Below are 19,931 nucleotides of genomic sequence, written 5' to 3' on the forward strand. Positions count from 1 at the left end.
CAGTTATACAGATTGGCCTATAGTTGCTGTCTTAGAACTATGCTTGTGGAGTGGTAATATTTTGTCTTCTTTATGAATCCTACCCACTGCAAGACTTTTATTAAATAACCAGGCTAAGGGCATAACCAACTGTGGTGCACATTCCATAAGAATATGTGGTGATATGGCATCCATTCCCACAGCCTTATTCACATCTAACCCAATCAACATCTGATACACCTCTGTTTCTTTCACTTCCAATTCTTCTAATACTTGCCTCTCTTCTATATATTGCACCAGATCATTTATACCAGTATGATATACACTGATAAAGTGCTCACTATTCCACTATCCTTTGCAGCTGTTAGTCTGCTGCCATGACTATCCACCAGTGTTGATCTGCCATAATTATTCTTCCTCTTACTTGCTATGTACCAGAAAATTTCCCTTGAGTTAACCTTGGCCTGACCAGCCAATCTCCTCTCACACTGCACCTTTTCTTTCTTTCTTTACCATACTTGTCACCTTTCTAGCCTGCACTATACTCTTCATGGATCTGATCACCAATCTCTTCCACAGCATTTTCTTTTCCAGCAGCTTGATTATGATTTCTGATTTATTTGAAAAAAAAAAAATATATATATATATGGAAGAAATGGATATAATACCAGAGAGAGAAATTTAGTTTGCAGACACATTATGCATGCATATACAAAATATTTGAAAGTGGCATACCTTATATCAGAATCAGAAATCAATTATGTTGAATTCACTGCAATTTTAATTTCAAAATTATTTTACTTCATTTTCTGATTTTTTATATTCATTATTATAATTATTCTGGTTAAATATGTCTTTAAAGTTAATTTTATTAAAATATATCCTGTAGGAAGAAATAATAACATTAAGAGAAATAAGAAGAAGTGAAGTAACTGATATGCAGACTTTAAGGCAACAAGTCATAGAGCTTAAAGAACAGATTGATAATAAGGTAATGATTACGTATATTTATCTCGTTAAAATTGTATATATAAGGAAAAAAAAATTACTGGATGCATTTCTTTTTCTCAGGCATGTATTCATTATCTGAATACATGCCTGGTCAGCAGAAGAGGGTTAAACTTATTTTTTTAAAAACCCATCTTTTATCCTCCCCCCATCCACAAAGAACAGTAATTTTATGTTGTTATTTAGCCATAAAGAATTGCAGCCAGCTGGAAATTATGAATAGAAATTCTTTTTGTGTTATAAAAATTTGTAATTTCTTCCCTTAATCAGTTTAATTTCTCAAGGAAAACAGTTTAACATTTTTTTTCATATTAATTGTGCTTGTGTGAAGAAATAATAATTGTTCTTGAACTGGCTTTTCTTTTGGTGTTTTGGATAATTTTTCTTTTCTGTCAAATTTATTTAACTGGTTCCCCACCATACCAGCTTTGCTTATTTTGTTGTCATCTTTAATTTTTCATTTTCACTAAAATTGTACCTAAATAGCCAAAATGTTTTCTGTGTTCTTGCTCATTTTCATATCAAATCCATATCATTAGTTATTCAGTTTAATTACAGTCCTGTAAAGTTGAAGCAGATTTATTTAGGAGTGTGTGACATCATCTGCATAAAGTAAAGAACTAAAATGATTATTTTTAGTTTTGATATCAAATTTAACACTTTCCATGCGAGTCACAAAAAATGCCATGAGTAGGTGGTGCAAAATTTTCTATTACCATGAGTTTGTGGTTTAGCAATAAAAAAAAAAGCCCATGTTTTATCATTACACAAGAACTAATATGGTCTGTAGCATCACTAATAATCAATTTTTCTAGATGTTCTAAGGCAGTCTTGTTTTCTGAAAAAGTAACTCTTGGGTTAATGCCATTAAGGCTATTCACTAATGGCATCTCCAATTGAAGCTAGCATTTTCAAACGTGAGTTACATTTTTTGATTTGGGCATGGCTTCAAATTGTCATTGAAACCTTGAATAATCACTGTTATCAAACTGTATCACTTCCATCTAGCATGCATACTATCATCACTTAATTTTTTTTTAAGAAAATATTTTAATCAAATAAACCGTGTGCAAAATTAACTTGGCTATTCATCACTAGGCACCTTGCAGTTATCACCATGTAGCAGCAACTGATACACACACATCATTGTTTGAATAATATGTAAAAGTTTCTGATTGTTTAATAAAAATGATGCGTTCATGTTGTGAAAAGCATTATGAGGATTTTCAAGAATGCTCTGACCAAACATTTTAGAATATTTTCATTCTGAAAATTTAAATATGATGACTCCAACACTGGCATCATCAACACTGAGAATATTGAAGCTTTCTATGATACCACCATTGGAGTCATCATATGAAATGAGTTAAGGTCACCTTCTTTCATAATGTCATTCACATAGGTGATGAATAACAGTGGAGCAGGCACATCATTGCCTTACAAGTAATTTTACATCAAATTATTTAATTCATGAAAATACCTATGAAAAGACATGATGTAAAAACAGTGTATGAGAAAATGATTAGGAGTTTCTGAAAGAAACAGAAAAAACAATAAGGCCATTTATTAACCACATCTGGTTAATAATATGGCAATATATTTCAATATGGATGAAATATATTTCTCCTTATGCACTTTGTATCCATCATATATTTCAATATAATATAATGGTAATTGCAATTTTAAGCATCCATGAAAACTTTGACATGTATATGCATCAAGGCCAGTTGGGTGGTTAAGAGGACTGTCTTCATCTTGATAACAGTGCGCCCCTCTTAGAGAGATTTTGGTGCACCATCCCAAATGCGAGAACAGTATTTCAAGGTTGAGTGGATTTGGGATTTATATGATATTAGAAGTTGTGCAGGTGAGAAGTAATGTCTTGAATGTAAAAGAAGACACCAAGGTTTTTTTGGGGAAAATGTGGATGGAATGTGTTGATGCTACCCAGAACAACTGAATGTAAAAGTCAATCCATGAAGAGAAAACTGATCTTGACTGGAAATATGAATGTCATCAGAAATCAGTGGTAGTGAAGTAAGATCTTTCTTCTGAGAAATAAGACAGGATTATGTGGTTTGGTAACACTGAAATTTTCACTTTTTCACTCCCACTGGAGAAATGGTGAGGAGATCAGTATGTTGAAGACATTGGTTATAAAAGATACTGAAACTCAAATCATTTGCATAGTAAAGGTTTCTCAAGGGGGTGCTTAAGGGTCAAAGCTGTATAACTGAGAGGAGACCTCCACATAGCCTTTAAAGGAATGCGGAGAACCGACCAGGGCTTCTGACCTAATGTCCAATCCTCACCTTCTCATGGTGCACCCTGTTGGGTATCTACTTGGATACTGAATGAACGAGGATGGGCTGGCAATTTGGGATTTAGCCGACCAAATTGTATTCTTATTGGTTAAACCAAAATAAAAAATGATGGTACAACATGACAAAATTTCATGCCGGCTGGGGCATCGCCCGGTTAAACAAGGTCCCCGTTGTTTTCGCTAGGGAACCAGGGCGAACAGCGAAAAGTCAGCTACTGGAACAAATCTGAAAATAAACCCCAACTCAACATCACCAGAGTTAAAGATCGGTACTATCAACGTAAGAAGCCTGAATGGCAAAGAAATAGAGCTAGCTGAGGAATTAGATAAGTACCAGATCGACATAATAGGGGTGACTGAAACAAAAAAGACCAAAACTGGTGAGATCTTTCTGAGCAATAAATACAAAATGTTATATTCGGGCAATGACAATCAAGGAAAAGAAGGAGTAGCCATAGTATTCAACACAAAATACGAGGCTAATCTTCTTGAATGGCAGTCAGTCTCAAGTAGAGTAATGTGGACAAATATGAGAATGGGGAACTGGACAATGAGACTTATTTGTGCCTATGGTCCCACAGAAGGTTCTACTAGGGTAGAAGTGGAGGAATTTTTTGAGGCTTTAGAAAAAGCAACTGACACAATGAAAAAGGAAAAGTTGGTATGGTCACTTAAATAGAATGGGAGAGGAAAGATTAGCAAAACAAGTGTTCTCTGCCAGGTGGGCAGGAAAACGACCCAGAGGAAGACCAAGATATAGGTGTATTGATACGGCACAAAGTGCCTTAGACGATAGAAATATAAGATCTGATAATGTTGGAGTCTTGACAAGTAACAGAGTGATTTGGAGGAAAATTGTAGATAGGAAGTTAGTAATGATGTAATTTTTTCATGTAGTACTGTCATATCCTGTACACCCCTTGAGGGTACATGGCAGGAATTTGATGATGATGAGGTTTCTCAAGGGATGGCATATACTGTTACCAGTAAAACTATATAGGATTAAAGGTTAGTGAGAGAGAGAGATCATTAATATATATGAGACAGAGTTGGAGTTGAAAGCACAAAGCCCTGTGGTATTCTTTGTTGATAGAGAAATCTGAGTGGATTATCCACCATGACATGTAGTGGATGAACTTAAAGTAAAGTGGCACCCCAGTCACAAAGGATGGATCTTATGGTCATATAAGATGATAAATGAGTAAGGCTTATATACAGACCCAGCATGAGTGACCATGTGTCTTTCTCCATACTTTTTTTTTTCATTGTCTTGTGTCCAGTGTCGAAAGATGGATATGGTTGACTAGGAAATTGCTGTGGAATGAGAACAGCAGAATCCATATTGTAATTGGTAGGCCTCCAGGTAGTGAAGAAGTTGACTGTTGATAACCCTCTCCAATATTTTTGAGAGGATTTAAGTGACAGCAATGGGAAAATAGTTTGATGACTGATCTTATCTCCCTTTTTAGGGTTATGCTGGACTGACAAACCTGTGCCTGGTTGGCCAAGTGGTTAACATACCTTCTCTCCAATAGACTGTGATTTTAAATCCTGCATGAGCAGGGATATTTGTGACTGTCTTTAGGTGGAAGATGAATTTTATTGCCTAGTATGAGACCATGCCCCACTTATTGGATGCCTGAAGTGGTTGAAAAAGTTCCATGTTTGTCTTAAAACAGGGTTTCTATACTATATAAAAAATAAAAATCCTTACTTTCTTCCATCTATGATAGTGATATACTATAGGTTTACCTTTTGAGGATGGGATCACACACAAAAAATTATATTCACACACACACACACACACACACAGACCACTTGTTTCTATGATGTTGAGATGCGTCTGACAGTTTGTATAGGATGTACAGGCTTTTAGCATAATTGGAAGGATACCATCTGGACCAGGAGACTTAATAGTATCTAGATTGAGGATATTGCTGGTGTTTCAGGTGAAAAGTCAGAAGGGAAATGCAACGAGTTGCTGAGTCCTATCCCTGAAATCATCTTATTTACTGTTCTAATGCCAAAGGACAAGACTGACATTGGCTGGGTAATCAATCCACACAAATGTAAATAAGATTGTTACAGTTGTCAAGGGTGAGCTAACATCTACAGTATATTTGAAGAGATAGTCGGTTAAAAATATATGATGTAGTTAGAATGATAAAGATTATTCAGTATTCTAGTTAGCAGAGGAACACTTTGTATTAGATCATTGCTGACAGCAAATAATTTGGCTTTTCTTCTGGTTTGATATGTGAAATTATAGAAGAGAAAACAGTGTGAATTGTGAACATTAAAATCTCTAAGGAAGTAAGATGATTCTGATTTTTAGTGGAACCTGTGGCATAGTAATTAAATAATAAAGTAACACGTAAAAACCACAGTGATATCTTTAATTAGTAAAAGGACAGATATTTCGTACTAAAATTAATAGTACATCTTCAGTGTCTGTAATAGAAATGAATTGTTACACCCTGATAACTTAAGAATGTGAAATTTTCAGTTATCATGATTTAACAAGAGAAGAAATAAAAATCCCGGTATAGATGACTAAGTAAGCAAGCTTGTTCCTAAGCAGATATCGTTCAAAGCGTTTGAAAGTAACGAATATAAAAAATAATAAAAAAATAAAAAAAGGAGGGAAATTTATTACAGTTGTGATATGATAAAGTAAGGTTAAGTAAAGCAAAGAAGATTAGTCATAATATTTTGTATGTGAGAGGCTAGTTTTTACACTTGAAATAAGAGATTAAAGATTCGAGTTAATTCTTAAAAAATTTTGGAAAGGGGATTAATTTAGTATAGATGACATAGAGGTTAGCTTAAACCAAAGCTCAAGGTCATAATTCCCGAATTGAGACTTTGTCACGTGTCAGTCGCGTGCACACGGACCGCATGATGTTTTGGCAGAAAAACGCCACTCTAATTGGTCAGTGAAATCGACTCCAGTAAGGGGGGAAGAAAAGAAATTGAAGGTTCTGGTAGGGGTCATGGTATAAAAGGGCTAGGAACTCCTCCCCTCCCCCACTCACAGAGGCTTTTTTCCTGGGAGTTTTCTTCACAAGTCTTCGTATAGGTCTCACGTGGTTTTCCTGAGTGACGGGTTAGGAGTTTTCTCCGTCCGACACAATAAGGAAACAAAGTGTGCCGGATTTCGATTCTGTGTTCCTATTGTAAGAAATGAGGGACACCGTTTAGTTAAAAAGAAAGAAGATAATGTCAGTGTGTTTCATCGTCCACTGGTCGTAACAAGAGAAAGAAAACTCTATAAAGAAGTCAGTGCCCACATGGTTAATTTCACAGCCATAGAATAGATGATCCTATGTATGTCCTTGATTGAAGAATGTAAGGTAATGATTGTGAAAGCCCATCTTAGTGCCAAAAGAACTTACGAGTGATAAGTTATAGAAGAGTTCGTCCTAGGAAGGTAAAATATCTGAAAAGGGTAGAGACCAGTGTAGAAGACCCAAGTCAAAAGGTACTGTAAAATCTCGTGTCAATTCAAATCATAAGTAACTATAGTCATTGTTCAATTACTGAACAGTTGAAAGGATTAATGAGAATTATACTAGGACTTGAGTATGATCAAATACTCATGTCAAACTAGAATAAAAATGAGCTTGTTACTATTAATTAATATGAATTCATGTGCCTAGAGATTTATGCAAGTACATTGTATTTTAATTAAGAGAGTTTTAAAGGTCAAAAGTGTGTATTAGCTCAGTGAAAGGATTATTTAATACATATTGTCTTAGTGAGAAAATTAGAGTAACTGATTATATATATCCTAGAAAATACAGAATTATAGCATGATCAAATCAGTAAGGGGTTAGACAAAGGATCAACTAGTTCTAGGATTATACATGTTTGTATGTATAGAATCTGTTAAGGCGATATGATCAAAATTCTCATGTAGGATCTTAACCTAATACTTGTGTTTGGCTAGTGAAAATTTGTATTATATATTCTTAGTATTGAAACGAGTTTTATTTGATAAAGAGGGACACAACATAAATGGTGCAGCTGGCAGGATGTAGTTTAGCTAATTAAATCCTAATTACAAGTTATTCACAGCAAGTTGGTTTTGGGTGCAGGTCAGACAACCGAGAGGAAAAAGTTTAATTAAGTGTTGTTGAAAATTTTAAAGAGTAAATTACTGTGAAGTGGATGCAAGTATGATTGATCCCCTTTAGTGGTTTAGGCATGGATAACAGCGAATTTTTTCGTTATATTAACCCACAGCAGGTGTTCCCACAATTTTCGGGCGAGGAGACTGATGATGTCCTAATTTTTTTAGTTATATAGAAGAGCTTAGAACAGTTGGAGGATTGACTGATTTTCAGTTGTTAGTCTTGCTCCAGAGTAAACTGGTGGGAAAAGCTAAAGCTTCCTGTATTCCTCTCCCATTCTCAAGGAAACCCTGGATTACTCCCAATTGAAGACAGTCCTAATTTCTGAGTTCTCAAAACTGGGAAGCTTAGGACCTAACTTGTGGAAGCTGCAGAAAATGGTGCAAAAGGAGGAGAGTGTGTCCGACTTCCACAACAGGTTACTGATCCTCTCCAGTACCCTAAACGTCTCAAGTGAAGACAAGCACCATTTGGACTGGGCAGTCTTTCAACACTTTAGGATTGGACTAAGACCAGAACTGAAAGAGACGGCTTTCGGTAAGGAAATAACTCACTTAGAAGAGTGCTATGCCGCTGTAAAGGAGAAGGAACAGATGCTCGGAGGCATTCGTCCCGCATCTACTGCCAGCTACATTAATGTGATTAAGGAGACAAAGAGTTCCAACTGCGAGAACAAAATTAAGAACGAATCTAGCTCATGTATAGGGATGAATAAGGATCAAAGGGATAGTGAGGAAGTAAGAGAAAATTCAGTCAACACTAATCAAGAGGCTGAAATTAAAATGAACATCCCAAAACAAGTAGGGCTAACAAACATGGAAGAAGTATGTCCTATAATTAAACAAGAAGTTGAACGACTTCAACAGCCTGTAATGGACCATCTTGATGCTGTACTGAAACAGCTGGTGGCAGTCACAGATAAGACTTCAAAATCATCTATCCCTCAACCAGAGAAGACTAATGAATTCATCAGACAAGAAGTAGAAAGAATTCTACAGCCTATGATAGACCTTCTTGATGCTGCACTAAAGCAGCTGGCAGCAGTGACAGAACAGAAACCCGAGGAGTCTACCTAAATTTGAACAAAGTAGTGTGCAAGGAGAAAGAAAGGAGACTCCTCAATGTTTTAATTGTGGCAAGATTGGGCATTTCGCCCAGAATTGTTTTAGTAACAAGAGACCCTCCAATAGAAATAATAGATATGAGCCGAGATTTGGGCACACTCCTCATAATTTTGAAGGTAAACCATGGAGGAGAAGACAAAGGAATCATGAACATCTAAGAAGATCGAGAATGAAAATCAAAGGGAATATACATGGATGGTATTGTAACATATTGCTAGATACTGGTTCCTGGGCCTCTGTAATTACTGAAGATTATCTTCAAGAAATAAAATCCGGTGTATGGCAAGGTAGTTATAAACTAAAGAGACCGATTAGATTATCAGGAATCTCAACATCAGAGATATATGTAACAAAGAAGGTTAGAGTAAAATCGTACTCACATGAATTTAACATGAGTGTTTGGCAAGATTTGTTGGTCCTCCCTAGGACATCTTGCCCAAGTGCACAAATCATCTTGGGAATAAATTTTCTAGAGAAGTATTAAAGTATTAACCGACACAGTCAATTCTTTATATGAAGATTACCCTCCAGATATCGCAAGGATATTCGAATATGTCATCCACTCAGGTTATTTCAGTTGGAAAAACAAAATCTACAAACAAATCAAAGGTACTGCCATGGGTAGCTCTCTGTCTCCACCTTTGGCAAACTACTATTTGAAGCAATTCTAAGATACTATGTTCTCATCCAATTCATCCTCAACCATCTCTTTGGTACCATTACGTTGATGATGTTTTTGCTGTTTGGCCACACACTGAAGATGAACTTTCCACTTTTCTACAACGGAGAAATAACTTTCATCCTCGCATCCAATTCATTATGGAAAAAGAAAACTCTGGTACTTTGCCATTTTTGGACATCCTCCTTACTAGAACGTCTTCTAGTAAGAATTTTATCATTATGCTGCAAGCAAAGTTATTCTTCCACATTCGTTCTTTCTTTTGCTTGCAACATAATGATAAAATTCTTTTGGATTGCCTTTAGCTTGCATGGCCAATTTCTTTTCATACTCCGTTTTAGTTTTTCTCACAATACTCATTACTTTTCTGGCCTGAGCTTTATATATTTCATAACTCCTCTCACTCTTATTCTTACGATATTCTTTCCACATCATCTTCTTCTTGTGGATCTCTTGCTTAATAAGGCTGCACATCCATTTCACTCCCAACCTGTTTATTCTTCGAACACTAGGGATATATTGAGATACCACCTGATTTAAGCACTTTTCCATTCAGTAACTGATACCATAGGACCAAAGATAGTATTATTCTAAATCAATCATAATTTCCAGCTTTGTAGTTCAGCATTTATCCAGTTTTAATCGGAGCTTCAATACAAATAGATACTTCCCGAGAAAGAACAGCATGATCACTGTCACCAATTGGTGGTGGTAAAACAGCTATATTCTTGACAGAGATCCCTTCTGACGCTATGAGAAAATCCAACACTCTTTGACCTCGAATTCCTTCTTCCACATGCTGCTTGAGAAAGTTGTCTCACAACAATTCAATAAATTTCTGTTCTTTCTGATCATGAGATTTTTGTTCTACCCAGTCAATGTTTGGAAAATTAAAGTCACCCATAATGATCATTTGCTTGGTACCCATGAGGCTAAATTGGCAATGCATTTCTTCGTCCCCTACAACTGAGCCACTAGGTCTATAGAAACACCCCACCACATATTTCATTCTGTTAACCTCCACTTCACACCAGATAGACTCAAACTCATTGCTACATGGGACATTGTTACCATAATTGTTTTCTTGTATTTCTAAGTCATCTAACTGGACTTAAGTCATCTGATATCATTAGTAGTACTCCTCCTCCTCTCCTATCATTCCTAAAAATAGTATATCCATTACACACTCGATTCCACTTATCATATCTAAGTCTGATAGCCAGGTTTCACTAATGTCAACAATCTTAGGCCACATAGTATTCAATAAAGCAACAAACTCAACCCCATCGTTTCTAATGCTCCTGGCATTTGTGTATAGACAATAAGTTATTATCTAGCCTATTCTTATAATTAGATATGCAATCTACTTGGTCTCTTTTCTAGAATTTTCTCTTTTCCCTCCCCAGATATATTTAAAAGGTCCGAACCCAAAGCATATTTTCCACTCCTTCCCCAGATACATAACCATGTTCAAAGGCATTCATATCTTTATTACATTTGTATACCATAGCTGAACTTTCACATACATTTTTCCCATTGCTCCCTTGGTGATCTAGTTTCCCTGACTTTGTATTGGGTCTCATATCAAGAAGTAAAGCAAGAAATTCTAATTTCTCCAGGTTTCTGATGCCAAGTGAATTCAAGTGCAGGCCATCATTCTTATACAAATCTTTTCTGCCATCAAACACACCCCACACATCTAAAAACTCACATCCATATCTTCTACGTACCCTGCACGTGAAATCATTTGCTATCATCGCCCTCATTAACTCAGTACTATCATATCTAGGTAGTAATCCTACAATTTTTACTCTTTCACATTTCTTTCTCGCTTCTTCCAACAGACCTTTCATATCTTCTCTCATACTATGTTTGTAACCACTTAAATTATTAATACCTACCAACACTACCATTTCTTTTACATTTATTTTTTGGTTTTCAATTACATTTGTTATATTTTTAATTTTCGCTCCTGGGAAACTAGACCCCCTCGGCAAGCGCAGATTTTAAAATTGAGTCACCATACCATATTACCTCTTTTTTCTTAGATATTAACTGACTTACCTTGTTGTTATTAATATTTTGATTTCCATGTTCATTTCCTACCTGTTCTTGTTCTCATCCTTTTTCTTATCCTGTCGAAGTTTAGACAAATGTTTTTTTCCACCTTTTCCAATTCCCTGGTCGATTTCCTAATAATTTCTTTTAACCGAGCTATTTCCAATGTCAACGTATCCCCAGATAAATTATTATCATGACTGCAGCAATGCTTTTGTTCAGACAAATGCTCTCCTCAGTAGCAACAACTTTAGCTTTAGCCACTGACTTGTTATGATGGGATTTTGGTGCCATTTTTAAGAGTAGTAAAAACTAATAATATTTCTGAAATTATGTTACAAAATGCTTTAGTACAATAAGTATGCTAAAAACTACAATAATATACTAAAAATACACCAGTTATTTAGGCAGGATATGAGTTGCACTAGTAAATGAAACACTTGATGATCCTCAAATTGTGGTCTTTGGTGGAAAATGAAATGAATTTTATATTTGCACTATCCACATTTATTTGGTATGAGCTGTTGTTTGCTATTAATAATGTTAGCAGAAGATTACAAAAAAATTCAAAGAAAGTTAAGTTGGGCTATTTCACTTTTAAAAGGATTAAAAATAATTGAAAACATTTTAGAGAAAATATTTTTCTAAATCCAAATAAACTGTGAAATATGCAACAAAAGTGACATTTCAATAAAATACAAGGAAATTAGAATCAGGAAATGAAAACATTTGCATGGAGGAGAACATTCACAAAAGAAAAGGTTCTGTGAAGGAGATGATATACATATAAATAAACCCAAAACTAATTCTCACAGACACTATTTTCTAGTCATTATAGATCAGTTTATTGCCTCGACTGAAGAGTGATTTGAACAAATTGAGCAACATATTGCTATTTTCAGTTTTTTATGTGATATCTGAGCATTGAAAAATTTTCAAGAAGAACTTAAGAAAGTCTGGATCTAGTTATTGCTTTAAGAGAGGGTGAAAGTTGCAATATAAGTGACAGCAATTTATGTGATGAAATTACAATATTATTTTGTAATATTTTCAGTGATAATGATAATTTAACATATATGATTCCATTATGGTGTTTGAGCATGGTATGCAAAATTTCATTTCCAAATTTGTTCTGAATATAAAAATTATATGGTTAAGAAAGTATTTAACGAATGCAGTTTATGTATAAATATAGTGATTTCTCTAGGTACAGCGACTAGAGGGACAAGTCGAAAAACAACATCATGAATTAGAAGACAAATTATCCAAAAGGTTAAGTGAAGAATGTTGTAGAATTGGTCAAAGTGTGGAGGATGCCATGCAGCAGTGTTGTCAGCGGTTGTGTGGTAATGTTTCAAGTGTATTATTAGTAAGTACAGCATTGCTTAGTGGTTATTATTTAGATTGTGCATTTCATATTCTTTTAACACAGTCAGCTCTCCCTATAGCAAACTCACTCACTATTCAGAAGTCTGATCAAAGCTCCATAGGTACAGTGATATGCTAAAAGAAATTTACTATGGCAAACAGTTCCCCATAACAAACTGTTTATGTGTTTGTTATAGTGAAGTTTATTATAGTGGTGCATGTCAACTATGGATGCAATTTTCAGTAATTTTCTAGATATAGAACTACAATATATACCAAATTCAAGTAAATCAAACCATTAAATTATTATTAATTTAAATAATAAAGAAATTAATAGTGAATACTGTTCTTTATATCTTGCACTCCTCAAAGCATAAATCAGATATATTTTGAAGATTTTCATTTGTTATTTAGAATAACAATGGTTGAAGTACTTCCAAATTATTCTCCCATCTGTGCTGTTCAAGTAGATTTTAAAAATTCTGAGTCCTTACATTTGCAGGAATCCAGTCATCCATGCACATCATAAAATAGCACATTTACTATATTGGTGATGTGCCATAAGAATACCTTGTTTCAAATCCCCAGTAAAATAAAATAAAATAAACAAATTGCTTGGTTTGGAAATCTGCATCAAATATATAGTGTTGGATTTGTTTAGCAAATGTGATTGATCTGAATTAATGTAGATAATTACAGAAGAAAAGAAAATTTAAAAATCAATTTGACAGTGAAAACATAATAAATACCTATAATTTTTTACCCAACTAGACCAGCTATGTTGGCCTGGTTGGCCAAGTGATTAAGTATATCTGCTCACAGGCTGTGGGTTCAGATCTCACTATGGGCATGGATAAACATCCATACTCACAGCGGGATCTGGAGATGAATTTCATTGCCTAGTGTGAGATCATTACCATGTTTATTGGGAGTTTAAAATGGTTTGAAAAATTCAGTTTGGCTCTACTACAGGGTTCTCAGATTATCTCACCCTAAGTCTATCCACTGTACTAATACTGACGTGCAAACATTGATAGCCTTTTGTTGGAAGTTTTTCCACTTGGTTATACTATAAATCACATATGGGTAACCCACGGGCTGGATCCGGCCCTCTACTTCTTTTGATCTGGCATTAATCTATTTCAGCGAAGTTTGTCTGATTCATGGTGGGAGAAAACATGGTGTGTTCTACTAACTCACATTAAGCTGACGTCATATGACTTGCGCAAAACACACTATGTTTTCTCCAACCAAGGTCTCTTTCTCACTTTGACTAGCGGCGTGTGTGAACGTGTTACAACGTGTCAGTTCAGTACTTGCATTGGTGTTGTGCTTTGTTCAGTGCCTGCATTGATGTTATGTTCTGTTCGGTGCCTGCATTGATGTTGTGTTCTGTTCAGTGCCTACAGTGTAGAAGACAGTTTTGTTTGACAGTTCTGAATATCACTTATAAATTTGGGACAATGTCAGGGGTTATTGCAAAAAAAAGAAAAGTAGATGCAGAGAATCGTCAATTTCAAGACAACTGGACGGAGGATTATTATTTTATTCTGAATAAAGATTTGCCTGTATGTTTGCTGTGCAACGAATCCGTATCCATCAACAAAGAATACAACTTGAAGAGACACTTTACTTCGAGACATGCGGATCACCCAAAAATTGATGGACAACTACGAAAAGATGAAATACAGAAGTTGAAGAAGAACTTCAATACCCAGCAGCAAATGTTCAACAAGCAAAGAACGCAGCACCATAGCATTGTTAAAGCCAGCTTTGTGGTAAGCGAAAAAATCGATAAGCATTCTAAGTCATTTGGTGAAGGAGAATTTATCAAAGAATGTCTGCTGGATGTTGCAAGTATAATATGTCCTGAAAAGAAAAAAGACTTCCAGAATATTCGTTTGTCGAGATGTACTGTTGTCCGACGGATAGAAATTATTGCTGATGACATCAAAAAAGGTTAAAAGAGAAGATTGCTAGATTGGAAGCATTTTCAATTGCTTTGGATGACAGCACCGATGCCTCCGATACAGCAACTAGTAATATTTATTCGAGGAGTCAATGCGGATTTCAACATCACAGAAGAATTATTGGTGCTTCGGCCATTAAAAGGAACACCTACCAGTGAAGATATATTTGAAACAGTCAACATAGTCTTCGAGAGATTTAGGCTTAAATGGAGTTCACTATCTGGCATATGCACTGATGGAGCCCCTGCAATGGTTGGTGCACAGAAGGGATTTATTGGAATAGTTCATGAAAGAGCAATAGAACTATAGATCCATCTGGAAAATTTAACAAATTTTCACTGCATTATCCACCAACAAAATTTGTGTGCAAAATTGATTAAATTCACAAATGTTATGGAAGTTGTAGTAGCCAGTATTAACTTTATTAAGTCACGTGCACTTAATCACCGCCAATTTAAGGAGTATTTGGCAGACCTATTTTCGGATTATGAAGATGTGTCTTATTATTGTGAAGTGAAGTGGTTGAGTAAAGGTAAAATGTTAAAACGATTTTATGATCTGAGACAAGACATTGCAGATTTTATGGACATAAAAGGAAACACAATTAACCAAGTAAAAGATGATGAGTGGGTGTGTGATTTAGCATTTATTGTAGATGTCACCGGATACCTAAATGAACTGAATATTAAATTGCAAAAACAAGGACAATTGGTTCATGAACTGCATGGACATGTCAAAGCTTTTTGTAATAAACTAAGATTGTTGGAAAGTCAGATAAGAGCTGAAAATTGTTACTATTTTCCTACTCTAGCCTCATAAAAATATTCCTTATAATTGTTATGGAGATGAACTGAAGGCACTAATAGAGCAATTTGATACAAGGTTTGCCGACTTCAAAAACAAAGACTCCACATTCACTATATTTGCTCGTCCGATGGATGCTGATGTAAATAATGTGCCAGAAAACTTACAGATGGAACTTATTATGCTTCAGGAAGATTTAGTGTTAAAATCACAATTTAACAACATTGCTTTGACAGATTTTTATAAATTTTATTTGGTGGAAGAAAAATATACTAATTTACGCTCTTTTTCAAGAAAAATCATTTGTCTTTTCAGCAGCACATATATGTGTGAACAGTTTTTTCGAGGATGAAATACAATTAATCAAAAATGTGGACAAGAATGATGGATGAAAACCTCGAAAATTCTATGCGATTATCCTTAAGTAATATTAACTTCAATATTAATATGTAGTCTCATAGTTGAAGTACAAGGCCAATCTTTACATAAATTTTATAATATAAAATTTATGTAGAGCTTTATACCAAAGCATTATATTATAAATAAATGAAATATGAAGTAGCAACTTGTTTTAATTCATTTAATATTAATTTATTTTATTTAATAATTTGGTCCGGCCTTTGACGCGGAGACAGAATGATAATTTGGCCCCCGAACTAGGAAAGGTTGCCCATGCCTGCTATAAATTAAAGAAACCAAGAAATTATATACTTGGTTTAATCCTTTATCCAAGTGTAAGCAAACAAGTTTGTGCCTGAACTATTTTCAGAACTGGGGCAATTTGTATATAGAAGCTTATAACTTCGCATCACTTGCCTTAGTATCCCATAATGCAAAGCACATATCCTTACGGGTATGTATGATGTTATGCATTATGGGAATGGTCACTACTCAGACTGGTTTCAACCTTTATTGAGATCTCATCAGTGGAAGCCAGACCCAGATGTGATACCAAGGTTGAAGTAATGTAGAAGTCATATTTTCATATATGAGTTGCCAAAAGGTGTCACACCTTATTATTGGAATACTCTTGATTAGAGATAGTTGGAAGATGGCTATAAGGATATATGCTTTGCATTATGGGATACTAAGGCAAGTGATGCAAAGTCATAAGCTTCTATATACAAGTTTCCCCATTCCTGAAAATAGTTCAGGATTAAACTTGTTTGCTTACACTTGGATAAAGGATTAAACCAAATATATAATTTCTTGGTATCTTTAATCTATAGTATAACCAAGTGGAAAAACTTCCAACACTATCTGTAATCCAGAGTATTCTAATAATAAGTTGTGACACTTTTGGCAACTTGTATAGGAAAAATATGACTTCTGCATTACTTCAACCTTAGTATCACCTCTGGGACTGAATTTGACTGATGAGCCCTCAATAAAGGTCGAAACTTTTCTGGGTAGTGATGCCTCCCATAATGCATAGCATTATACATACCTGTAAGGATATGTGCTTTGCATTATGGGATACTAAGGCAAGTGATACAAAGTTATAAGTTTCTATATACAGTCCTGAAAATAGTTCAGGCGCAAACTTGTTTGCTTACACTTGGATAAAGGATTAAACCAAGTATTTAGTAAATAGACAAATAATTTCTTAGTATCTTTAATTTATTGATAGCCTTTCTTGGATGGATTCAATTTAAAATAAAAAGTGAGGGAAAGTTTCAGAAGACAAGAACTTATACTTGTCATCATTTAAGATATAAGCTCTGCCCATGATTTTTGATTTCACTAGTGTGACAGCTGTTTCATACTGTTGGTTCTCATCGGAGGCTAGGCAGAAACCCATAGTACCAGAAGTAGGTGAGTTTCTGTCTAGATCAAGCTCAGAAATATATACTAATGTAACGTCATATTTATCAAAGAAGTGATCACTGAACAAAAAAACATATCTTCATATTGATTGGCTAAATTTGTGAACCATATATTGATCAGATTGATTTTGTATTATGTTCAAAATCAATCTGTTCAGTATGTAGACATGCATTGTTAAAAGTTTATCTGCAGTTTGATTAACCTTTTTTTCTCAGGTGAGACTAACGTTATCTGTGGGTGATTATGGGAAAGTGTTATTCTCTAAGAAACCCATATGTTTCTCTGCACTAAATAGACAAGTATTTAAATTTCTGTAATGGCATTGTAATCCCAGAACATGCTCTGGAGCCTGAACGTGGTTTTCACCACTTTAAGCATAAAATGTGAGCAGGTTGATAGCATCATACTAAGCAATGAAATTAATCTCCCATCCAGTAATATCACAGATTTTGCTGCCACAAATGAAACCTTTTGTCCTTACTATTTTTTTCTAGTAAGAATTGTAATAATAATAGGCCCACTAACATGAATATACAGGGAGAGGATTTGACTAGCTTTGAAGTCCAGCATATGTATTTTACTGAGGTGATATAAACATTAATTTATCAGCATTCTAAATTTCGAGTACTAGCCAAGATAGTTGGCACAGTTGTATTCTTTCTTGGCAAGCATGATTTGCAATAGAAACATTTTAATTCAAAGAATATTTAGTTCAGCATGCAGTGAGACACTGAAGTAATTGTTAGTTATAATTTAATTTCCTGCATCACTAAAAAACACATGTACTAACCACAGTAATGACTATTTAATTCATAAATATTTCATCCGGACATCATCAGTACAGTAGTTCAAACAATACTAGGAATAACATACAGTTAGGGTGCATGATTACAATGGAATCTCAATATGCTCCCTAACTGTATGTTATTCCTAGTATTGTTTGAACTACTATACTGATGATATCTCAAGATACTTGGGATGAAATATTTACGAATTAAATAGTCATTACTGTGGTTAGTATGTGTGCTTTTTAGTGATGAATTCACCACAGGTTTCGTTATATAAAAACGTCTTATTTAATTTCCTGCATGTTTCACATTTTAATAAGCAGTGCTGTTACAGCAATTATACATAATATAATACTCTTTTTTTTATAACCCCCACAACATGTTATGGAACTTCTTACATGAAATTTAAGTGATTTAAGCATATCATTAAACAGTGAATGTTACAATGGTCTATGGTTATCTCTTACTGTCTATTTCCTTTCCTTTCCTATGAAAGGAAATAGACACTAAGGTATATGTTACAGTTGTTAAGCGTGCATGCAGGGTATTTAAACTAAGATAACTATAGGCCATTGTAGCATTTACTGTTTATTGATATACTTAAATCACTTAAATTTCATGTTCCATAATATTCTGTGGGGGTCGTAAAAAAAATAAGAGTATTATAATTATTCATTATAATATATCCAGTATGAACCCCAAAGAGAAAAGACAATAAAAAGCTGTTTATATAACCATTTTCTATACTTTATGACATACATCATCAGGAATAAATTAGAAAAAAAAATTGTATTAATATGACAACTGCCTTACATAGAACAGGCTTAAAATTGAAGGTGAACATTGCACTCAGTTATCAAACACATGGCTCATTGTTGAGCCATGGTATGTAATGGCTACCATAACCTAGTTCACAGCTTTGTAATCTTTATTGTATACTGACCAAAATTAGTTTAAAATATGACTATGGTTTTTATTGCACTGAAATGAATAACACATCCTCTCAGCTGCTTCTTTAAATTCAGCACATAGCTATGGAATTCAACATCCTTAATGTGTTCTTTAATTTGAATCTCTTCTAGTCATCTTGTTTGTCCAACATAGTAACAAATGCTGCATGTACAGAAAATTTTGTAAGCTCCTTTTCTTGTAAATGGTGAATGAGACTGTTTTGGTGATCTTAAGATTATTATGAGATTGTCATTATCATCCACCTAATTTTAGATACAAGCAATGAAATGTTTTGGAGAAACTCAATTGTTTACTCTTTTTCTAGACTAAATCAGGTATTTAGTCTAGAAAAAAGAGTATACTTTCATTCACTGTCTTCCTCCCGCACATAAATTACTTTCTCTCACTGACCTCTAATCCTGTCTAGCACTCAGTTATCAAACACATGGCTCGTTGTTGAGCCATGTTATGTAATGGCTGTCATAACCTAGTTCACAGCTTTTTAATCTTTTTTGTATACTGACCAAACGCCAGCCTGGTTGGCCGAGTGGTTAGCATATCTACTCTTCAGCCAAAAGGCTGCGGGTTTGAATCCTGCCCTATGCATGGATGTTTGTGATTATCTGTGAAAATACTAGTGGGGGTGGTCGGCGGTGGTAGATGGTGTTGGTGTATATGATAAAAGTAGAGTGGTTTGTTGTAGCTAGATTTCAGTGGTGGAGACAGAGTTGTGGAGTCTTCAGACTCCACAACTCTGTCTTCTTCCCTCGATGAGTCTTCAGTCTTCGGAAGTGTCATATAATAATAATAATTGTTTACATTTGACAAACTTTTTAGTGCACAATCAGAAGTTTTGAAGATCTTCCATAATTAATGGCTTCAACTCTGATCTCCTTGCTCTTTGTCTATGGTGAGGAAA

At 34.7% G+C, this 19,931-nt stretch overlaps 1 protein-coding gene across 1 annotated transcript in view; it reads left to right on the forward strand.

The window, feature by feature from the left end:
* LOC150105837 (uncharacterized) overlaps positions 1–19,931 on the forward strand; it is a 138,675-nt gene that overhangs the window by 105,056 nt on the left and 13,688 nt on the right. The window contains exons 7-8 of the mRNA XM_090393613.1: positions 869–970; positions 12,512–12,673. Of these exons, the coding sequence (XP_090249739.1) occupies positions 869–970; positions 12,512–12,673 (264 nt within the window). The remainder of the gene's footprint in view (positions 1–868; positions 971–12,511; positions 12,674–19,931) is intronic.

This window comes from Typopeltis vanoorti, chromosome 6 (genome assembly GCF_054136105.1).
Source record: "Typopeltis vanoorti isolate ZY-2024b chromosome 6, IOZ_Tvanoo_1.0, whole genome shotgun sequence".
NCBI lineage: Eukaryota > Metazoa > Arthropoda > Arachnida > Uropygi > Thelyphonidae > Typopeltis > Typopeltis vanoorti.